Source organism: Berghia stephanieae, chromosome 6 (assembly GCF_034508935.2).
Source record: "Berghia stephanieae isolate SIO BIC M18660-M18661 chromosome 6, UCSD_Bste_1.3, whole genome shotgun sequence".
Taxonomy (NCBI): Eukaryota; Metazoa; Mollusca; class Gastropoda; order Nudibranchia; family Aeolidiidae; genus Berghia; species Berghia stephanieae.
This window is the reverse complement of record NC_088365.1, coordinates 14979113-14997210: the sequence shown is the minus strand read 5'-3', so window position 1 is coordinate 14997210 and position 18098 is coordinate 14979113. Positions and strand designations below refer to the sequence as shown.

The window sequence follows — 18098 nt, the reverse complement described above, 5'->3', positions numbered from 1 at the left end:
TTTTTTCCTTGTAAATCATCTCTCTGTTATGTATTATTATATTTGTTATTTTTAATGTATAATGTAAGCATTTCAGTGTATTCCTCTTTGTTGGATTTTGTGCTTGTGTCCGGATGAAACTTATAGGTGATCTCAAACTAAGTACATTGGTGGTATGCTCTTGGATTCTACATCTGATCCCTAATTGATCCTAGTTCCTCTTTTGTCTTACTTTTTCTTGGGGGCTTTAATTGTAATTCCAGAACTTTTTACTATCCCATTTTCTTCCTTTTTACTGGCGCTGATATAACCTAAATGTGTTGCAAGCGGCGTAAAACCCTTAAAAACAAACAAAACAAGATGGAGTATTTGAGGAAATGAAGGAAGGGGGGGGGGGGGGGGGGATTTGCGTCAGAGGATCAGTCATTTCATATGCTACCGCCAAGGGTTATCGTGACGAATTAACACAATGTGACCACGGCATGATAAATGTATATAACAAGACAACTGACCGCCGCTATCAATCAATACGATTGTGAGGCATTCATTCTCTCAAACACTAACAAAACATCTTTTTTTATTATTATTTATAATAACAGTAATAGTCAACTTGTCCTCAATTCTTAAATCTAACTGCAAAGAAGTCTCCGGTTTGATACGTTTTTTTTTTTAGAAAGTAGTTGGCCATATTAATTTACCGATATTGATTTGAGTCGATGTATAGTTATTTACAGGTCTGACAACTCAAATTGTAATGGGCTCATTGGTGGAATGAAAACACTCTCAAATCAACGAAAAATATTGATCATTACAACAATGTTAAATCAAGTCCATAATTGCGTGCGGTCATCAGACCTGCTAATATTATGCTCATGTATGGTGAAGGACACACATACACACACACACAACACACACACACACACACACACACACACACACACAAATTGGAACCAAAATGAAAATAAAAAGATGTTTTGTCATAGTCAGGCAGTACTGGCGTCTGTTGTTTCCGTTTGGCGTTACCGTGACAACGTAATTAATAACCATCTTTTATTTCCGACACAATGTTGATTCCACTGGAAATTACACGGGCAGATAAATTAGCTCAATGCTGTCAGCCTCGTGATCACCACGCCTACATAATTGTGGCCATCCGAAGTCGTTACAAGCGGTTTGGGTTCGATGTTAATCAAAACCTGTAATGATGATGTTGATGATGATGATGATGATGATGATGATGATGATGATGATGATGATGATGATGATGATGATGATGATGATACTAATAATAGAGATGGTGATGATGATGGTACTAATAATAAAGATGTTGATGATGATGATGAAAATGATGATACTTATAATAGAGATGATGATGATGATGATGATGATGATGATGATGATGATGATGATGATGATGATGATGATGATGATAATACTTTGTTCATTCCAAAAAAAGGAACTTTGTGTTCTCTATCGTATTCTGTTATTTTATTGTTGCACCGATGGCTTAACGGTACGGTTTCTCTGCTTGTGACAAAATCAAAGAATGTGGAACGCGTTTAGTGAGCCGATGTGTGATACGATGATCTCAAAGACGCTTTGTCTTTGGATAAGGCACTTTCAACACATTGCCTCATTCGACTCAAGTGTGAATAGATACCTCTGTTGTAGACCATACAGGAAATAGTAAGGGCTTGTACAAAAAACAACGCATAAAAGGCTTGCGGGGGACTAAATTAACATTCTGAATTCGTGGAAATGCCTCATAATAATGGTCATATGGATTTTTTATCTTACTGTTTTCAACAATGGCGATTCAAAACGTCAAATGACCGATCACAATGCCCGAGTGAGGAGATGGACGCTTTTTTTTTTTTTATTGAACCCCCACACATGCTGAGCATCTCAAAAGATATCCAACTTTGTAAAAAAAAAAAAAAAAAAAAAAAAAGATTGATATCTATCTTAATATAATAATTTATGAAGACGCTGTCAAAATCGTGAATATTAGTAAATAATTTAAAGAATGCTAATCAAATTGACAAATAAAATATTTCTTTCTTTTTTTTTTTCTTTTTTGTTATTGATATTTTGTCATGTTTTTTTTTTTCTTTATAGTCTACTCGTTTTGTTCATTATTTTGGTTTGTTTTTTCTTTTTTTTTTTTTTTTTTTGGGGGGGGGGGGGGGGGGTTGGGTTATTTTTCTGTTTGTTGTTTTAAAGTTTTTGTGTTTTTTTTTTTTTGTTGTTTTTTTTTTGTTTTTGTTTTTGTTTTTTTTTTGTTTTTTGCTCATTGTTTGTGTGTTTGTTTGATTTTTGATTTGTTTATGTTTTTAGTCGGTCGTCGGTGGTGTTTCAACTGCCCAAAACGACATACAGTTATAATATCTCTTCTTCAGAACTCAGACGTTCATACGTGTAATTTGACTATTCTAAAGGTAGGCGTGCACACGTTTACTAAGAAATACTAACATGTGTACACACAATAAATAGGTTCACATATAGGTACCCGTACGCAAACACACACACACACACATATATATATATATATATATACGCACACACGCGCGCACACACAAACACACTGACGGCAATTAATCATTTATCATAATTTTATTGTGTCACAGCACGTGCCGTATAGATGAGATAGACGTAACCACGAGGACTAGGCTATAGCGTGTGCGTGAGTGAAATGTTTTGATGTGGCTCTCACTTTACGGCTTTTTAGCGTGACATCAAGGGAGATCGTTCTTAGCAGAGAACAGCGTTAGTATAAAGGCAGTATCTATGAAAAATAGATTGTATTTGAGCGGTACCTTCAGTTCATGTTGCGCTTTAATGATGGTGATGATGATGAAGATGATGACGATGATTATGATTTTGATTATGATGATTACAACAACAACAATAGCAATAATGATTATGGTGATAATGATGATGAGGGTGGTGATGATAACAATAATAGTAGTATTGATGATGATGATGATGATGATGATGATGATGATGATGATGATGATGATGATGATAATAATAATAATAATAATAAGGAGATAAGGAGCCTTTTATAGCGTCTAGCATATACAACAATGCTCAAAAGCATTTTAAAACACGGTAAAATGATTACCAGTCGTGAATGTAGGCACAGCGAAAGTAATTCGATGAGATTAAAGAGGGCTTAAGGTGCAGAAAATGTTTAATGGTGAAGCAAAGGCCAAATTCATACGTTTTAACGTAAAGTAAATGTTGCTGCTCGAAGCTCGAAGAAATAAATGATAATGTGAAATTGAATGTAAGCTTCAATTTAGTTACAAAAACAGATCCATTCATCTTAACTACGCCACTACCACATCATCTCATTCATCTGTGGTGTTTCATTCATCCTGTTTTGTTGATAAAGGGGAAATCCGAAACGTTCATTTGATCTGTTTTTGTAACTAAATTGAAGCTTACATTCAATTTCACATTATTATTTATTTTACGTTTTAACGTGAGCAGCGTATTAGATTTTGTCTCTAAAGAAAAGGGAGAAGGTAATTTATTATGACCATTATTATATATAGCCTATTGTCATGGATTCGCCATGTTTGATCAATACTCCTCACGGTGCTTTATTCTCTCTCCAAATATACCATATTGCACAAAGTGTTCCATTTCATACAGTACCAGTTACATGTTGGACGCCCTTTTACGGACATTCTTACAATAGTCATCACTGCTTATAGCTAGTTAAACAATAGCTAGTTAAACATTTATAACTGATTGGAGTTTGGTAATGTATGTAAAATGCTTTACTCAGGGACTCAACGCTGGGCTCAGCTTTTGCGATCATAGTCACCTACCAGGTTACTTAAAACAAAAATAAAATAACAAATCTTGCATGCAGGTAGGCAATTGACAATTGAGACAAGTTTTGTCATAACGGAAAGTATCTATTTTTTGCATAAGTCGCTTCCACGGTTGATTACACAAGTTAACAGCTAAAAAATAACGGTAATTATTATTCTATTCTCTACCAAGGTATTAGAGCATCTCTCTGTGTGTGTGTGTGTGTGTGTGTTTGTTAGTTGTGTGCGTGTGCGCGCGCGCGTGTTTGTATGGGTTGGTTAGTGTTATAGTACTGGTACAGCTGTCTTTGTAACCCGATAGGGTATAATCAAATATCACTCATCCACCAATCTATCGTTTAGTCATCTGTTGTCATTCATCTGTAGAAACCATCCATCCCATCATACTGTTACCGATGGTTATCGTGTGTATTGTCACAATTGTCACAATACAACATGGATGATTTCCGTCATCATTTCTGTGTATAAGATGATGCTGATTTCTAATAAAATATTCTTTTGGATTTCATTTTTTAAAAACTTAATTTATCAATCTTAATCATAACTGATTTTGACAGGAATCGACGACATTATTGTGATAATAATTCTATCTCTCAATTACGGACGATAGCTCATCAGCGATGAGGAGAAAAGTTTTATTTGAAGTTTAGTGATTATTCATTTCAGTTGATTGATTTATTCAATTGACTCAAAGTTGTCGACGTTACGTGTTGACCAAAAGTTGGATCTTGAATCAAGATATTATGATTATGATTTTGCTTTTGATCAAACACAACCGAGTATAGTATATTATTTTAAATGTTGGAGTTAGGCATGTGGGTTACTACTTGAACATGAGCCTGAAGAGGTGAAAGAGAGATGTCAGATTTACCCCTGTTGACTACCCAAGTTGTCTGTTGACACCAGAGCTGGAATATTGAAATCACATCATTTTTTTTAAAAAGTTACCGGTAATGTATTGATCTTGATCAGGATGGGGTGATTCTTGATGGTATTATTGACTTGACAGGATTCAAGCCTCTTGATTCCTGGTGGAACATAGGGTCGCAACATCTTTCATCTGGCTCGGTTTTTTGGAGGTCTTCTTTATCCGGGCCCCATGGTTTGTCCGGCGGTATTATTGTGAGTCTGCTAAATTCTGGACTACATTCCTCTACCTCACCTTCTCCTCGGATTTCTATAATTGGACCATTTATACCGGATACTGTCGTCCACCCAGCCGTTCTGAAATTTGGTACCACGCCTAGTCTATTTTGGGCGAATCAAATAATTGGAACATTGTTGGACAGAATACTATCTCAAAAAAAGAATGTTTGTAAAATATAATATGATGCGAAAATTTGTGAAATTTCTTGTAATGGATAATATGGTGCCTTCTCCTGCAGATTTCTTGTAAAGTTTAATATGGTGCTTTTCCCCATATTTCTCAGATGTATATCTTACACCATCAGAAATGGCTTCCAATTTTATTCCTGTCGTATTTCCGTGTATTTCATATAATGTTGCAATAATTGGTCACCCTTCCCATTGGGTTGGCTATTTTAGAAATGTTGCTTGATTGGCCCTGACTGTGTAACCATTTTAGTTAAGTCCAGATATGAGTAATGTTCGTTCTACAAGTCGGACGAGGTCAAGCTCTTCCCGTGTCGGTGAGTGCAATAAATATGTACCAGTGTGAAAGAGTTTTCGAATGATGTCTACATCTAACATGGTTTAACTTTTTAATGACGATGTTTTGCTTATACACCAGTCGTTGCTTGAATCATTGATGTGTTGAATTCAAATGTATGAGGAGAGAATAGAATTTTATATTTTTAACCATCAAATCCAAGATTTTTTCAGATGTAGCCTAAATTATTCTTCGAAGGAACGAATCTGCAATATATCTAATGATTTTTGGTATGGTTCTTAACGATTGAGATTTGTCAAACTGTTGCAATATTTGTTATTGCATACTGGTATTTTTCCCGTGATCGTTTAAGTTTGTTCTCTGTATTCTGTAAACAATTCCATTTTTTAAAAAAAATGAGAGTTGCATCCCAGGATTTCTAACAGTAACGAGTTGTAGACTTTGGCCTAGCGAATGGTCTGCAAATATTCACTTTTTTCTTCAGTGCCTTCAGAAAGGATTAGTTTATCTCAGTTCTGTCAAATTTGATATTAATGCATCCCGCACCTTCGTGAAGTGTTGTAAATACGCAGGGCTACCGTATTACATGTGAGCGACTTGGACTTGGAGTCAGAAGTAGTCATTCAGATCCATGAGGCATATGGGGCATTATTTTTCCTGTTTTCTGTAACTTAAATTTGCTGAAGTAATTGCGTATTACCGACGTATAGTTATTTCCAGGTCTAATAATCCAAAAAAGTTTAGGCTCATTGTTGTAATTGAAATACTCACACACCAACGCAACATTACAACAATGTTTAACAAACCCATAATATTTGTCTTCATTTTTAGACCTGCAAAATCTGCGTCTAGCTTATTACCGTTTAAATTGAATGCAATTATTTGTTCTTGTTTGACGTTGATCTCTTTTTATTTGTGTATCCCACAGAGATCGACACTAGAATGAGATTCAGCATTCAACCCCCTCAAGGACAACCGTCTGCATTCGACCAATGGAAGGACGCCATGAGAGCTGTGTGTCGTCTGCCCATGGGGATCCCGGCAGAGTTCAGGAAAAAGGTAGGAGATAAAGCCTGACAGAGGAAGAGATAGGTTAGCTTTTGCTTTTATATTATTATGCAACTTTTGTATTAATTTGGATGACACGAAGTGATATCGGATTGTGTTTTCTCGTGTACACTGAAACCTGGTTATACCGCGATCTTTGGGGAGTATAACTATACGTATATCTAACTAATAGTTATATCATTATAATGATACAAACCATTCTTATCAATGATATGTTACTTGGCGATATATCAAGCATTTTCTGTATCACAAATGATGCTGTTGTGACAAGGACAAACTATGACCGTCATTTGTAAGCAAAATAAAAATTTTAAAAAATTTAAAAATATTTTTTACAATTATAATAAAACAGGGAAATAATGCCCTTTAATACCATTCTACTTTTATGAACATTTATGACCCACCGCTTCATACTGGTATTACATAGAGGTGAAACTATATAGGTAGCAGATTATTTTAATTTACTTCATTGTAAAAATAAACTGAGTGTTGGTTTGTTTGTTTTTTTAGAGAAGAAGAATGACTATCCTGGTCTGCAAAATCATTAACTTATATCAAACCAAACCAAACAAAATGAAATATCCTGCTTCTATTTATCGAAATAATACTCGTACTGTAAACTCACTTGTCACCATCTGGTTCACCCTGACAGTAACATCAAATTGAGGCCATGGGTCGCATACACCTCTACATAATAATTAATATTATATGCAAGTCTGACATCCGAACTCACATATGGGCCTAGTTTAACATGGACAATATTTTGCGTCATATTTTGAGGTTTCTTTTACAACAATGAGCCCATAAGGAATTGGGTCATCAGACCTACAAATTAAGTACACGTCGGTCTCATATTATAGACATTAGTTTTTATGAATCAGGCAAAACTGAAATCGACTGACATCCGAAGTAAAATAAAATGATATCAATTTTCTGCAGGAAATTTAATATCTTTCAAGAGAGCAACGGTTTTTTTTTTTTTTTTTTGGTTTTTTTTTTTTTGTTGTATTATTTTTTTTTTTTTTGTCTTTAACCACTTAGCTGTCGTACTTTGGGAAAACGTGTATTCAAATATTTGGCCAGACAACTCATCCTTCAAATATCCATCGATTTAAATGACTTTCATTTTGGCAAAACTCTCGTACGTGGGACTACGCGAAGTCCCAGGCTTGAGAGTTTTTGCCAAGATGAGGGTCATTTATATCGATCGATATTTGAAGGAGGAGTTTTCTGGCCAAATTGTTAAATACATGTTTTGTTTTTCCAGACCACGGCACTGAGCTGGTTTATTTAACTTGCTACCCGTAGGCCATACGTAACCAGTGTGTCATCCATCGTTTGTTGTGTGTCATCTCACCACTGGATATATCCTACTGACATTGACTCATGTGACACCTGTTGCCCATATTATATTCTGGGAGTGATTCATCTTTTATTTGCATTCTTGCTCCGCCGGATGATCAGTTATCTTTGAATTCTTGTTATTTTAATGTCGAGCGATATATCGATAAATGGCTGCAGCTTCTTATGGTTCCCACACTGCTTTGTTATGACGATCGACCCAGTCAGCAAAGTCCGGTCCGCATTCGTGCACCGTCGCGAACCCGCCCGGTAGCATCGTCACAACACACCGTTCAACTTGATGCTCTGCCGTTTCGGGTTCTTGCCCACATAAATGGTGCATTAAATTCGATAGTAATTAAAACAGTGGCGTTTTCTATATCTAGAGCTTATCCACATTTAAAAAGATTATTGTCATGGTTTAACCTCTTTTTTTATTGTTCGTGGTAGACTATTATATGTCCACTCACCATAACATAATTAAAAATTATTATAAGAGAAGGTTTATACAAAAATACAGAGATGCGAGAAACCATTTTCTTATGTCTTCATCCCTCTTTCTCTTCTAATAAAGTGAAGTCTTGTTGAATGGCAATGTTGAGACCTTGCAATCAACCCCATCCGTCCACCAATACTTCTTTCTAACCATCAATCCATTCATCTGTTTATATATCCATCCATTCATTCAAACATCCATCCATCCACCCTTAAATCTATCCTTCCTTCCATCCATTCATCCATCCACCCATCTATTAAATTTACCCACCAATCAAGTTACCAAATCACTGCTAATTGGTCTAGTGATATGACTCTCGCGTTCGGACCGGAAGATCTAGGGTTCGAGACACGCTCTAATCGGCGCATAGTTGAGTCCTTGGAAAATACTCTTTACTCTCAGCATACTCAGGAATAAAATGAGTATCTGGTCGTTCACATCATTGTCTCTGTCGGAAATAATTTGTAATATCGCCTAACAGGCGTCATATCTAGTCATACATGTTAAGTGTTGTTGTTGGCTAGGGATCCCTTGTAAAGCGGTTGAAGCACTTTAGTGGATATTGTAGATTGCCCAGAGACAAAACTGGAAGGGGGATTTGAAACCATCAACAAATTAAATGTGATGATGACTTCCGAACCTGGATTGATACCTTGAACATAGAAGTGTAGCCGAACGATACTACTAGTGGATATTGTGCTCTAGTTTTTTTTGTTGTTTTTTTTGTGTGTTTTGTTGGGGTTTTTTTTGGTTTTTAAAAACTATGATTTCATTGTAACTATATCTACCAGGTATGGCTGAGTCTCGCTGACCATTATCTGGTACAACTGAGGATCAATTGGGACAAGACAGTTCGATTTGTGTTCAATGAACGTAGCAACCCCGATGACGACAAACTGGGCATGCAGATTGTGAAGGTAAAACAACCAAAAGATTCTCTTCACACCCCCCCCCTCTCTCTCTCTCTCTCTCTCTCTCTCTCTCTCTCTCTCTCTCTCTCTCTCTCCACCCCCTCTCTCTCTTTCTCTCTATCTCTTATATATATAACATTTTAAGTATAATTATTATTACTCCTACAGATCTGTTTCTTGTCACTGGGACAATCTACGGGAAGTGACAAGAAACAGATCTGTAGGAGTAATAATAATTATACTTAAAATGTTTATAAATAGCTCCTTTTATCAAAAAGTTGAGCACTATAATTTCATGGTTTTTGCTTTTATTATATATATATATATATATATATATATATATATATATATATATATATATATATATATATATATACATATATATATATATATATATATATATATATATATATATATATATATATATATATATATACATATATATATAATATATATATATAATATGTGGATGTATATATGTTTATGGTTTGTTTATATATAAAATGTATTAGTGTATGATTTTGTGCGTTCGTTTTTTATTGAAAACAGAAACAATAAGTATTGTTCAGTACATAATAATTCAAAGGTTCTCTTGAAAACGACCTTGACATTCTGAGGTTGAGTTGACAGAAGTATTTGGTGTTACTATCTGATTCTCTCTAACCCTCATCAATATTTATTATGCACGATAAAAGTATGCCTCACAATGTCGATAGATTTTTGTCATTGAATCCTTCCACCCACTCAAAAATATTATTTTATCAGCAGATATTAATAAGAAACGCTATTGCGTTCTATTGAACAAGAATATAAATAAAAGAACAACCCCAGGCTGAATAGCTTCTTGTAAAGCGATTTGAGCACATTTAGTGGACATAGAGATCAATTTAAAAAAAAAAAAATTTCAGTTAAATGTATTAATTGAATTATTTAGAGGATTGGGGGGGGGGGCAGACTTTTGTTTTTATTTAATCAATTCATTTTAAATGTGTTATATACTAGTCAATTCATTTTGAACGTGTTAATTTTAAGTATGCTCCAAGCTACTGCATAACTTTTCATATTGGCACTATCCGTATAATCTTTCTTTTTATCAGTACATTTATAAATAAGAAGTTGTAATAGTGCGGTTAACACTTTCATTAGAAGCAGACTTAAACTAATGATAAGTTTCAAATTGATGTTTCTACAACTCGCTCGGGCTCGATAACTACTAAATCATTGATCAGTGGCTATTAGCCATGATGACATCTAATGATAAAATATTATTAAATACATTCATTTCATTTTGTTGAACGTGGAATATATATATATATATATATATATATATATATATATATATATATATATATATATATATATATATATAATAAAATTATGCCTTCCGCCACGACATCACCGTCGCCTCGGCAATCCACGAAGGAATATAGATAATTCGTCAAGCAAGATGTCTGATGTCAACAGGAATCACCCATGTTGTCCAAGTGAGCAAATTGGGGGTTAATAATCGTGCTCAAGGAAAAAACAACTAAAGTGCCTGAAGCGGGGCTCGAACCCAGGACCTTCCGGGTCACAGTACAATGCCTTAACCACCCGGCACTATATTTTCATCAACAATTTCACCACTTTTCATGCGCTTTAGAATTCTTCATCTATTTCCTTTTCAAACCATATGGAACCTGATTTCCATTTCATAGAGTCTTTAGTCTTTGTTATGCGCATTTTTGTCTTTCTACTGCAAGGTACTCATTCACACCTGAGTTGAGTGGGTGACGTGTGTAGAGTGACTCATATTATAGACAGCAAAATTCTGCTATAATTTTACCTGTTCAGTCTCTAACCATTCTCAATGGACGTCAATAATAAATTCCTTTTGAATGCTCTTAACTGGTGGTATATTATTTTTTAAATATGTAACAAGGTGTTCTTAGACCATCTGATTAACTCACTCAATCCTAACACCGACTATATCCATAGTTTTCCCGGGTTACTTTTACCCCATGCTTATTTATTACATTTTTCTGAGACCAATTATAGGCGTAGAAGTCTCAAAGCTAATGTTTTTAGTTTTTACATGTTAATGATAATTGAATAAGAATATCTATGAACATGCTCATTTTTAATACACACATTTTTCTTCCAATTTTGAAAAGAAGCAAAAATCTCCAGGACTGAGTGAGTTAATATGAAGTTATAACTTTTATCCATCTCATTTGTTTCTCTGGTTTCCCCAGGATCTGCACCGCACAGGCTGTAGCAATTTTAGTGGTGATGACAATGTAGAGGATCGTGCCATACTCAAGCGTGTGCTATTGGCCTATGCCAGGTGGAACAAAAGAGTCGGTTATTGCCAGGGGTTCAACGTTATCGCCGCTCTCCTGCTCAATGTCATGGATAGGAAGGAAGATGACGCTCTCAAGGTAGACCTTGGGTGCTTGTCTCTGTATTTTTTTTGGGGGGGTGGGGGGTTGTTTTGTTGTTGTTTTTTTTTCTATTTGTTTTTTTTTTCATTGGCTTTTTTTTTTTTTGGGGGGGGGGGGGGATTCTTTTGGGTTTGTTTTTGTTTTGTTTGTTTTTTAGTTTGGGGAGGGGGGTGGGGGTGGCAGGAGGGGAGGGGGGTGTTAAGTTTTTAAAGATGATTCGCTTCTTTCAGAGACAAATAGAATTTTCTGAGGTTTCATTTACTTTTATTTTTGCCTGCCTCGAGCATTTATTTGGCAAGGCTATCAAGGACCATGATTGAATGTGTCTTACTGCCACTAATTTGTATTCTGTCGGATTGAAGCTTGATCCAAAAAGTGAAGTTATTGCTAAAAGACTAGAAAATAGCAAATGTATGTATATTTTCCACGCCAATACTCATCCTTCTTAATAAAACTTCACAGAAGTTTCATTTTTTGACTTTGAATTCCAATTTCATCATATAGCCCACCCCGACATAAAACCATTTTTAGACAATGAGTCACAAATAGACGGTCGTGGAATCAAACACTTTTTCTGTGTGTCCCCAGGTTATGATTTTCCTGATAGACAGTGTTTTGCCGGAGAGCTACTTTGCCAACAACCTTCGTGCCCTGTCTGTGGATATGGCTGTCTTCCGTGATCTCCTTGCTATCACATACCCCAGACTGTCCAAACACCTTGACAGATTACAACTGCAAGCACAAGATGTTAGGACAGGTAAGAGATGGTCACATTTATCTTCAATGCATGGAGTTGCAACTTAATGACAAGACAAGAGGGATGAGACTTAGATGATGAACAAGAATATGAGAGATGATATACATTATGTGCTGTTAATGGCTCAGGTGGTGACTTATAACAAAGTCAAGCAATGCTTAGCATGAACAATGAGTTACTAGATCACAATGACAGCAAGCCACGACTCATGTCCATGGGTAATATACTTTACACGCAAAACCCCACTTGACTCAAGTTTGAACAAACCCTTGGACACAGGCATTGTTAACACAAGAAGGATTCCAAATTAGTGATTCCTTTGTTTGAAATTGAAATTGGGTCCCTTAATTTTAGCCGGGGAATGATAAATCCTGCAAGTTATATAAATCGCTGATTAGGCCATTATTATATCTCTTTGATGCAAAAGACTTTTTGATCAATTTATTGTTTGTATTTAAGGCAGTAGGCAAGGCACATTTTAATTTCGTATCTTTTGGTATAATTAAAAAGTTATTTATTATATGCGTGTATTGCAATAAGGAAAAAAAAAAAATCTTCATAGCCTACAAATATATTTGTTATCTCACTTTATCATCTTTTCCCTTTTCCTCCTCAGGCGCATGCTATGAGCCACCTCTAACCAATGTGTTTACTATGCAGTGGTTTCTTACACTGTTTGCAACCTGCCTCCCTGTCAGTGCTGTACTTAGGGTCTGGGACTCTGTACTTCTTGAGGGTTCTGAGATACTGTTGAGAACAGCACTTTGTATCTGGGGGAAACTATCCAAGTAAGTAAAAAAAAACAACAAAAAAAAAAAACGAAATGGAAACTCAATTCTCACTCTTTTTTTTTTTTTTTTCAAAGACTGGCTATACAACAGTGCAAAATTAGTTTTCTGTTACATGTAGCACAGATCCAGTAGAAATAATGCCCGTCAGGCTAGATTAAATTTTAATACATTTTTTCTCCAATTTTGAAAAGTAGCAAAAATCTCTAGGATTGAGTGAGTTAAATATACTAGCAGTTATTTTTTTTACTCATGCCTTCCAAAAATCTGTTGTTTTTTTTTAAATCTTAATCCATTTTTTGAAAAATTGGTAAATGCTCATAATGTTTCCCTAAGTCAAAATGATACTAATCTGCGAAAAGCTGGGGACTATAAAAAGTAATAAACAAAAATTCTTGAAAGAGAACAAAATACTTAACACGGACAAAATGTGCCAACTATTTCTCTGTCTGGATTTTAAGTGATGTATTAACGTTTTTACAGGTGGGGTTCTGTGGCTGAAGAATGGTTTTGAGCCCAAAACGTTCTATGTTTGGTAGTTTGTTCTTTTTTTAAGCTGTTATATTCATTTTTGTCATAATTTTTATGCATAAACTTGAAACATGAAGACATGAGACAGGAGATCTCATTATTCATTAGACAGAAATGCTAATTTTTACCCAATTAATTATCATTTTCAGACGTATCCTGGGTGTATCAAGTGCCGACGAGTTTTACAGCGTGATGGGGGAGTTATCTACCAGCATTATGGAGGGGTCCGTTATGGATGGGGACTCTATTATCAAGGTATTTGAAATTCCCTTTATCATCCCCAAAGGGAAATTTGTCTTTAGGGTCTATCCCAAGGCGGGAAGACTGGAATAACCCAGGCGTCAGCTGCTATGCAGCGCCGCAAAGTGAGCTAGGGCAAGGTGACTTGCTCAAGGCCAAACAACGAGGCGGGTAGTCGAACCCGGTATCTTTTGGATATGAAGCAAAGACCATACCGCTGAGCCACACTGCTCCCTCCCCCTCCCCTCTATCTCTTTTCATTGCTTAGGTTCAGTGTTGGTTTCATCATGGACAGTCGAGTTATGCCACGCTGCTAGTTGATATTCTTCGATCAATCTTCCTTGATACTTAATTGTCAATAGTTATGAGAGAAAGTTACAACCTTTTGCAACTATTACTAGAAATATGAGGAGGCTTTTTGAGATGTTATTGTGCTAACAGCATGATGAGGACTGCTTTTGGCCAATCCCTGCTCCCAGCACCTCAGTATTTTACTTGAGAAAAAACAACCTCTTTTCCTCACTTTGCAGTAATGCTCTGGGTTGTTTTTTGTGTTATCTCAACCTTTTCCGAGATTTAAATAAGGAGTTATATTACTTTTTAAAAATTATTTCCCTATTAGATGACACAAATCTTTGAAAAGAAAATATGATTTTTATTATATTGCTAGCATTTCCGGCTTAAAAACAAAGATAAATAAAACTCAACTTTGGTATTTTGCCATCAAACTTCATTGATACTTAATATTCAATAGGTATATAATATCTCATCTATAATGGTAATGATTAAATTTACGAAGCATGTAACAATTCGTGTTTTCCAGTCCATATACAACCTAGGTGATTTCCCTTTTCCACATCTCAATGAGCTACGTGAGAAATACACCTATAACATTAGACCTTTGACCCCCAGCACATCCAGCGGGGTCAGGAAGGTTGGAGGTCGTAGCCTGATCAAGGCCATGCTGTACAGTGATGATGATGACATGGATGATGATGATGTAACAGCAATGGCTTGTATGCCTGGTGAGTATTTGCTATCATTGCCACAAAATGAATTCAAAATTACTTTTTTAAAACATATTCCATGAAGGATGAATATCTTCACTGTTATTGTTATTGAAACAAAGATATTCCTTCCACTTCTTATTATTAATTTTTTAATTATTATTAACATAGAAAATGATGTACACATTGTTGTCCAGTTAGTTAAAATGGTCTTTTGTGATTTAACACAAAATAGTTTAAAAATTACTTTTTAAAATACATATTCCATGAAGGATGAATATCTTCACTGTTATTGTTATTGAAACACAAGACATTCCTTCCAATTTCCACTAATAGTTAATTTTATTTTTTTTATTATCACAGAAAATGACCACCAACATTGTTATCAAATAAATGGTCTTATGTCATTCAAGACGATGATACGTTTAACATTCTGACCGTAAAACTCAAGATAATGACAATTTTACAAACATAAGAGATGAAGGAAAAGGGGGAAAATGGGGGGGGGGGGGGGGGGGGCAGAGTGAATAAGACATTGCACTTTCATCTTTTATTGTTTTATAGATGAGTCAGCAGTTTGGTGTCTTGACATGCCGGTTATCAGATGGATAACAAAACTCTTGCCTGGTGTTGTGTGTTTGAGAAAATCACTTTGCACACATTACTCCATTAAACTCAGGTGTAAATTAGTACCTAGTTATAAGCATTGAAGTGTGCTAGTATGGAAATAGCGGCTATGAGGCAACTTGTAATGTATAAAATGGGAATTAGATTCCTTATTCTGGCCTGCTAGGACATAAATGAAGCATTTTGGAAGCACATTCAGTATCGTTAGTTCATGGAAACTGGCGCTTATATGACCTTAATGTGTTGCAAACGCCGTAAAACCCTAAAAACAAAAAAACAAAAAACAGTTCATAGAAATGTACTATATAAATGAACATTTTTATGTATTTTATTATATTATTAGGTGAAATGTCAGCATCCTCTTCGGACATATCAGTACTTGGTCCAGGAGTCTACGGCCCTGGTTTGGATCCCAGCGGTAGCCGCAGGGGTAGTGGAGGAGGAGACATGCAGATGGAGAGGATGTCCACGGACATCAACAGTCTGAAGCTTCAGTACCAGAGGTTGAAGGAAAGGCAGCAGCAGGCTCACATTATTATTGCTGGTATGTGGTGACATTATTTGTTTATTATTTATTTCGTTGTGGTTTTTTTTTGTACTTTGTTTGTTTTGTTGTTTTTTTTAATCAGGCTCGGCATAATGGTTTTGTTAAAGCAAACTTATAGTTTTACAGAAGTGTATTTCCAATTACTATATTTAATGTGACCAATAATCTCAAAATGGTATTTTATTGGGAAGAATCTGATGCAAAAGGTTCAATTTAAATCTCAACTTATAATACTTGAGTTCGTAATATATATAGATCTACCGCCATTTATTATTATTGGGATTATTGTCTCTCACAATTTCAAAAGCTTAAATTAGCTGGTTTGGAACGTTTTAATTTTAAATCTTTATATCATCATGAGACAATACCAGATTGATGGGATAGGTCACATTTTGTATCGTCACACAAAGACAGCCCGGGCCGGGCTTTATTCCCTGGAAATTTGTGCTAGAGCACCTAGAGCCTGGTTATTTGGGTTGGGGCGGTGCTCGATTTGATTTTCATTATTGTTATAAGATAAGATGAACTTCTTTAATAATTATTGTGCTCAATTTTGATGCACGTGTCATTTCTTTGTACAGTCAAACCTTGTTAATCTCAATCCTTGGGGAATGGGCAAAATTTTGATACTTCCCGCTTAATTATTTGATACTTTTTAAAACGGTGGCTTTTTGATAGCTTAGCAATGTTAAGTGGATTTGGGACTTAAATGTTATGAGTTTCTTACTGCTTTGTTTTGGGTTTATTATTTCTATAATGTTTCTGTTCCAGTTATCCTTTTATTACTAATTTCTATATTGATATAAAATACATTGGTTTCCTGACCCTCCTCCCTTCTCCTCCCCACCCCCTCTTAATTTTATCATTCTTGATAACTGTTTTCTAGATTTAAGTTCAATATTGTTTTGCATTTTTTTTTATGATATATCTATTTTGGAGATAGAAGTTTAGGGATGGGATAATATTATCCTGTTGTCAATTTCAAAATGAAAAAAAGGAAATAAAATATTTTGATAGTAATTTTTAACTCCTCATGAATTTGCTACAATCCACCTTTTGTGTAAAAAATAATACAACATTGTGTAGTTATAAATTGCTTGGTTTGTATTTTTTTAGACTTATAGATTCAGAGCTTAGCATAACAGACACTGGCCAATAAATTAGGTTACAACATGAGCCAATCAACCACCATTAGAAAGTGAAAAGTGAGTTGTATTCAACAGTTCAACAAATTATGGAATCATAATTTTTACCTTGAGCACCACTAATGACAACTTTTTAACTATCTTTTCGTGGTCATCACCTTGAATTGTGACATAAATTTTAGGGAAATGAACAAAGGCTATGCGGCTATGTGATCTGGTGGTATGACACTCGCTTTCGGATCGGAAGGTCCTGGATTCGAGCCTCGCGCTCGGCGCATAGTTGAGTCCTTGGAAAAGGCTCTTTACTCACTTTCTCTCACCGTACTCAGGTGTAAAACGAGTACCTGACCGTTAACAGCGTTGTCTTTGTCCGAAAAATTGTAATATCGCCTAACAGGCGGCATGTCCCGTCCTACATGTTAAATGTTGCTGTTGTCCAGGGATCCCTTGTAAAGCGCTTTGAGCACATTAAGTGGATATTGCGCTATATAAAGCTCAATTATTTTTGGATATGTTGGTGTCTCCTTCTTGACCTTAAGTCTTTCAGCCCTGGGACTGACTGAGCACTCAGATGCCCTAGCCCTGGAATTTCTAGCCTAATTTCAAATTTTTTTTTTTTTTAAGTTTTCAAGATATCGCCTTCAAATTTTTTTGGGTATAACAATCAATCCTATTGTTAAACAGACGTGGAAAAACTAAAAGATACGTGTAAGATCAAAAACATGAGCATTTTGAAAAGTGTCCCTAAATGAAGAAAAAGTAA

General features: G+C 35.4%; 1 protein-coding gene across 4 annotated transcripts in view; it reads left to right on the top strand.

Moving 5' to 3' along the window:
- The window catches only part of LOC144974551 (uncharacterized), a 64415-nt gene that overhangs the window by 36425 nt on the left and 9892 nt on the right, over positions 1-18098 (top strand). For 3 of the 4 annotated variants that reach the window (XM_078917520.1, XM_078917524.1, XM_078917522.1), the window contains 8 exons: positions 6383-6513; positions 9151-9276; positions 11505-11690; positions 12282-12450; positions 13067-13238; positions 13919-14024; positions 14833-15034; positions 15987-16187. In XM_078917520.1, coding sequence (XP_078773646.1) covers positions 6383-6513; positions 9151-9276; positions 11505-11690; positions 12282-12450; positions 13067-13238; positions 13919-14024; positions 14833-15034; positions 15987-16187 — 1293 coding nt within the window. Of the gene's footprint in view, positions 1-4160; positions 5474-6382; positions 6514-9150; positions 9277-11504; positions 11691-12281; positions 12451-13066; positions 13239-13918; positions 14025-14832; positions 15035-15986; positions 16188-18098 lie in introns of those variants that run through there. The other variant, XM_078917521.1, reaches the window with a different exon arrangement.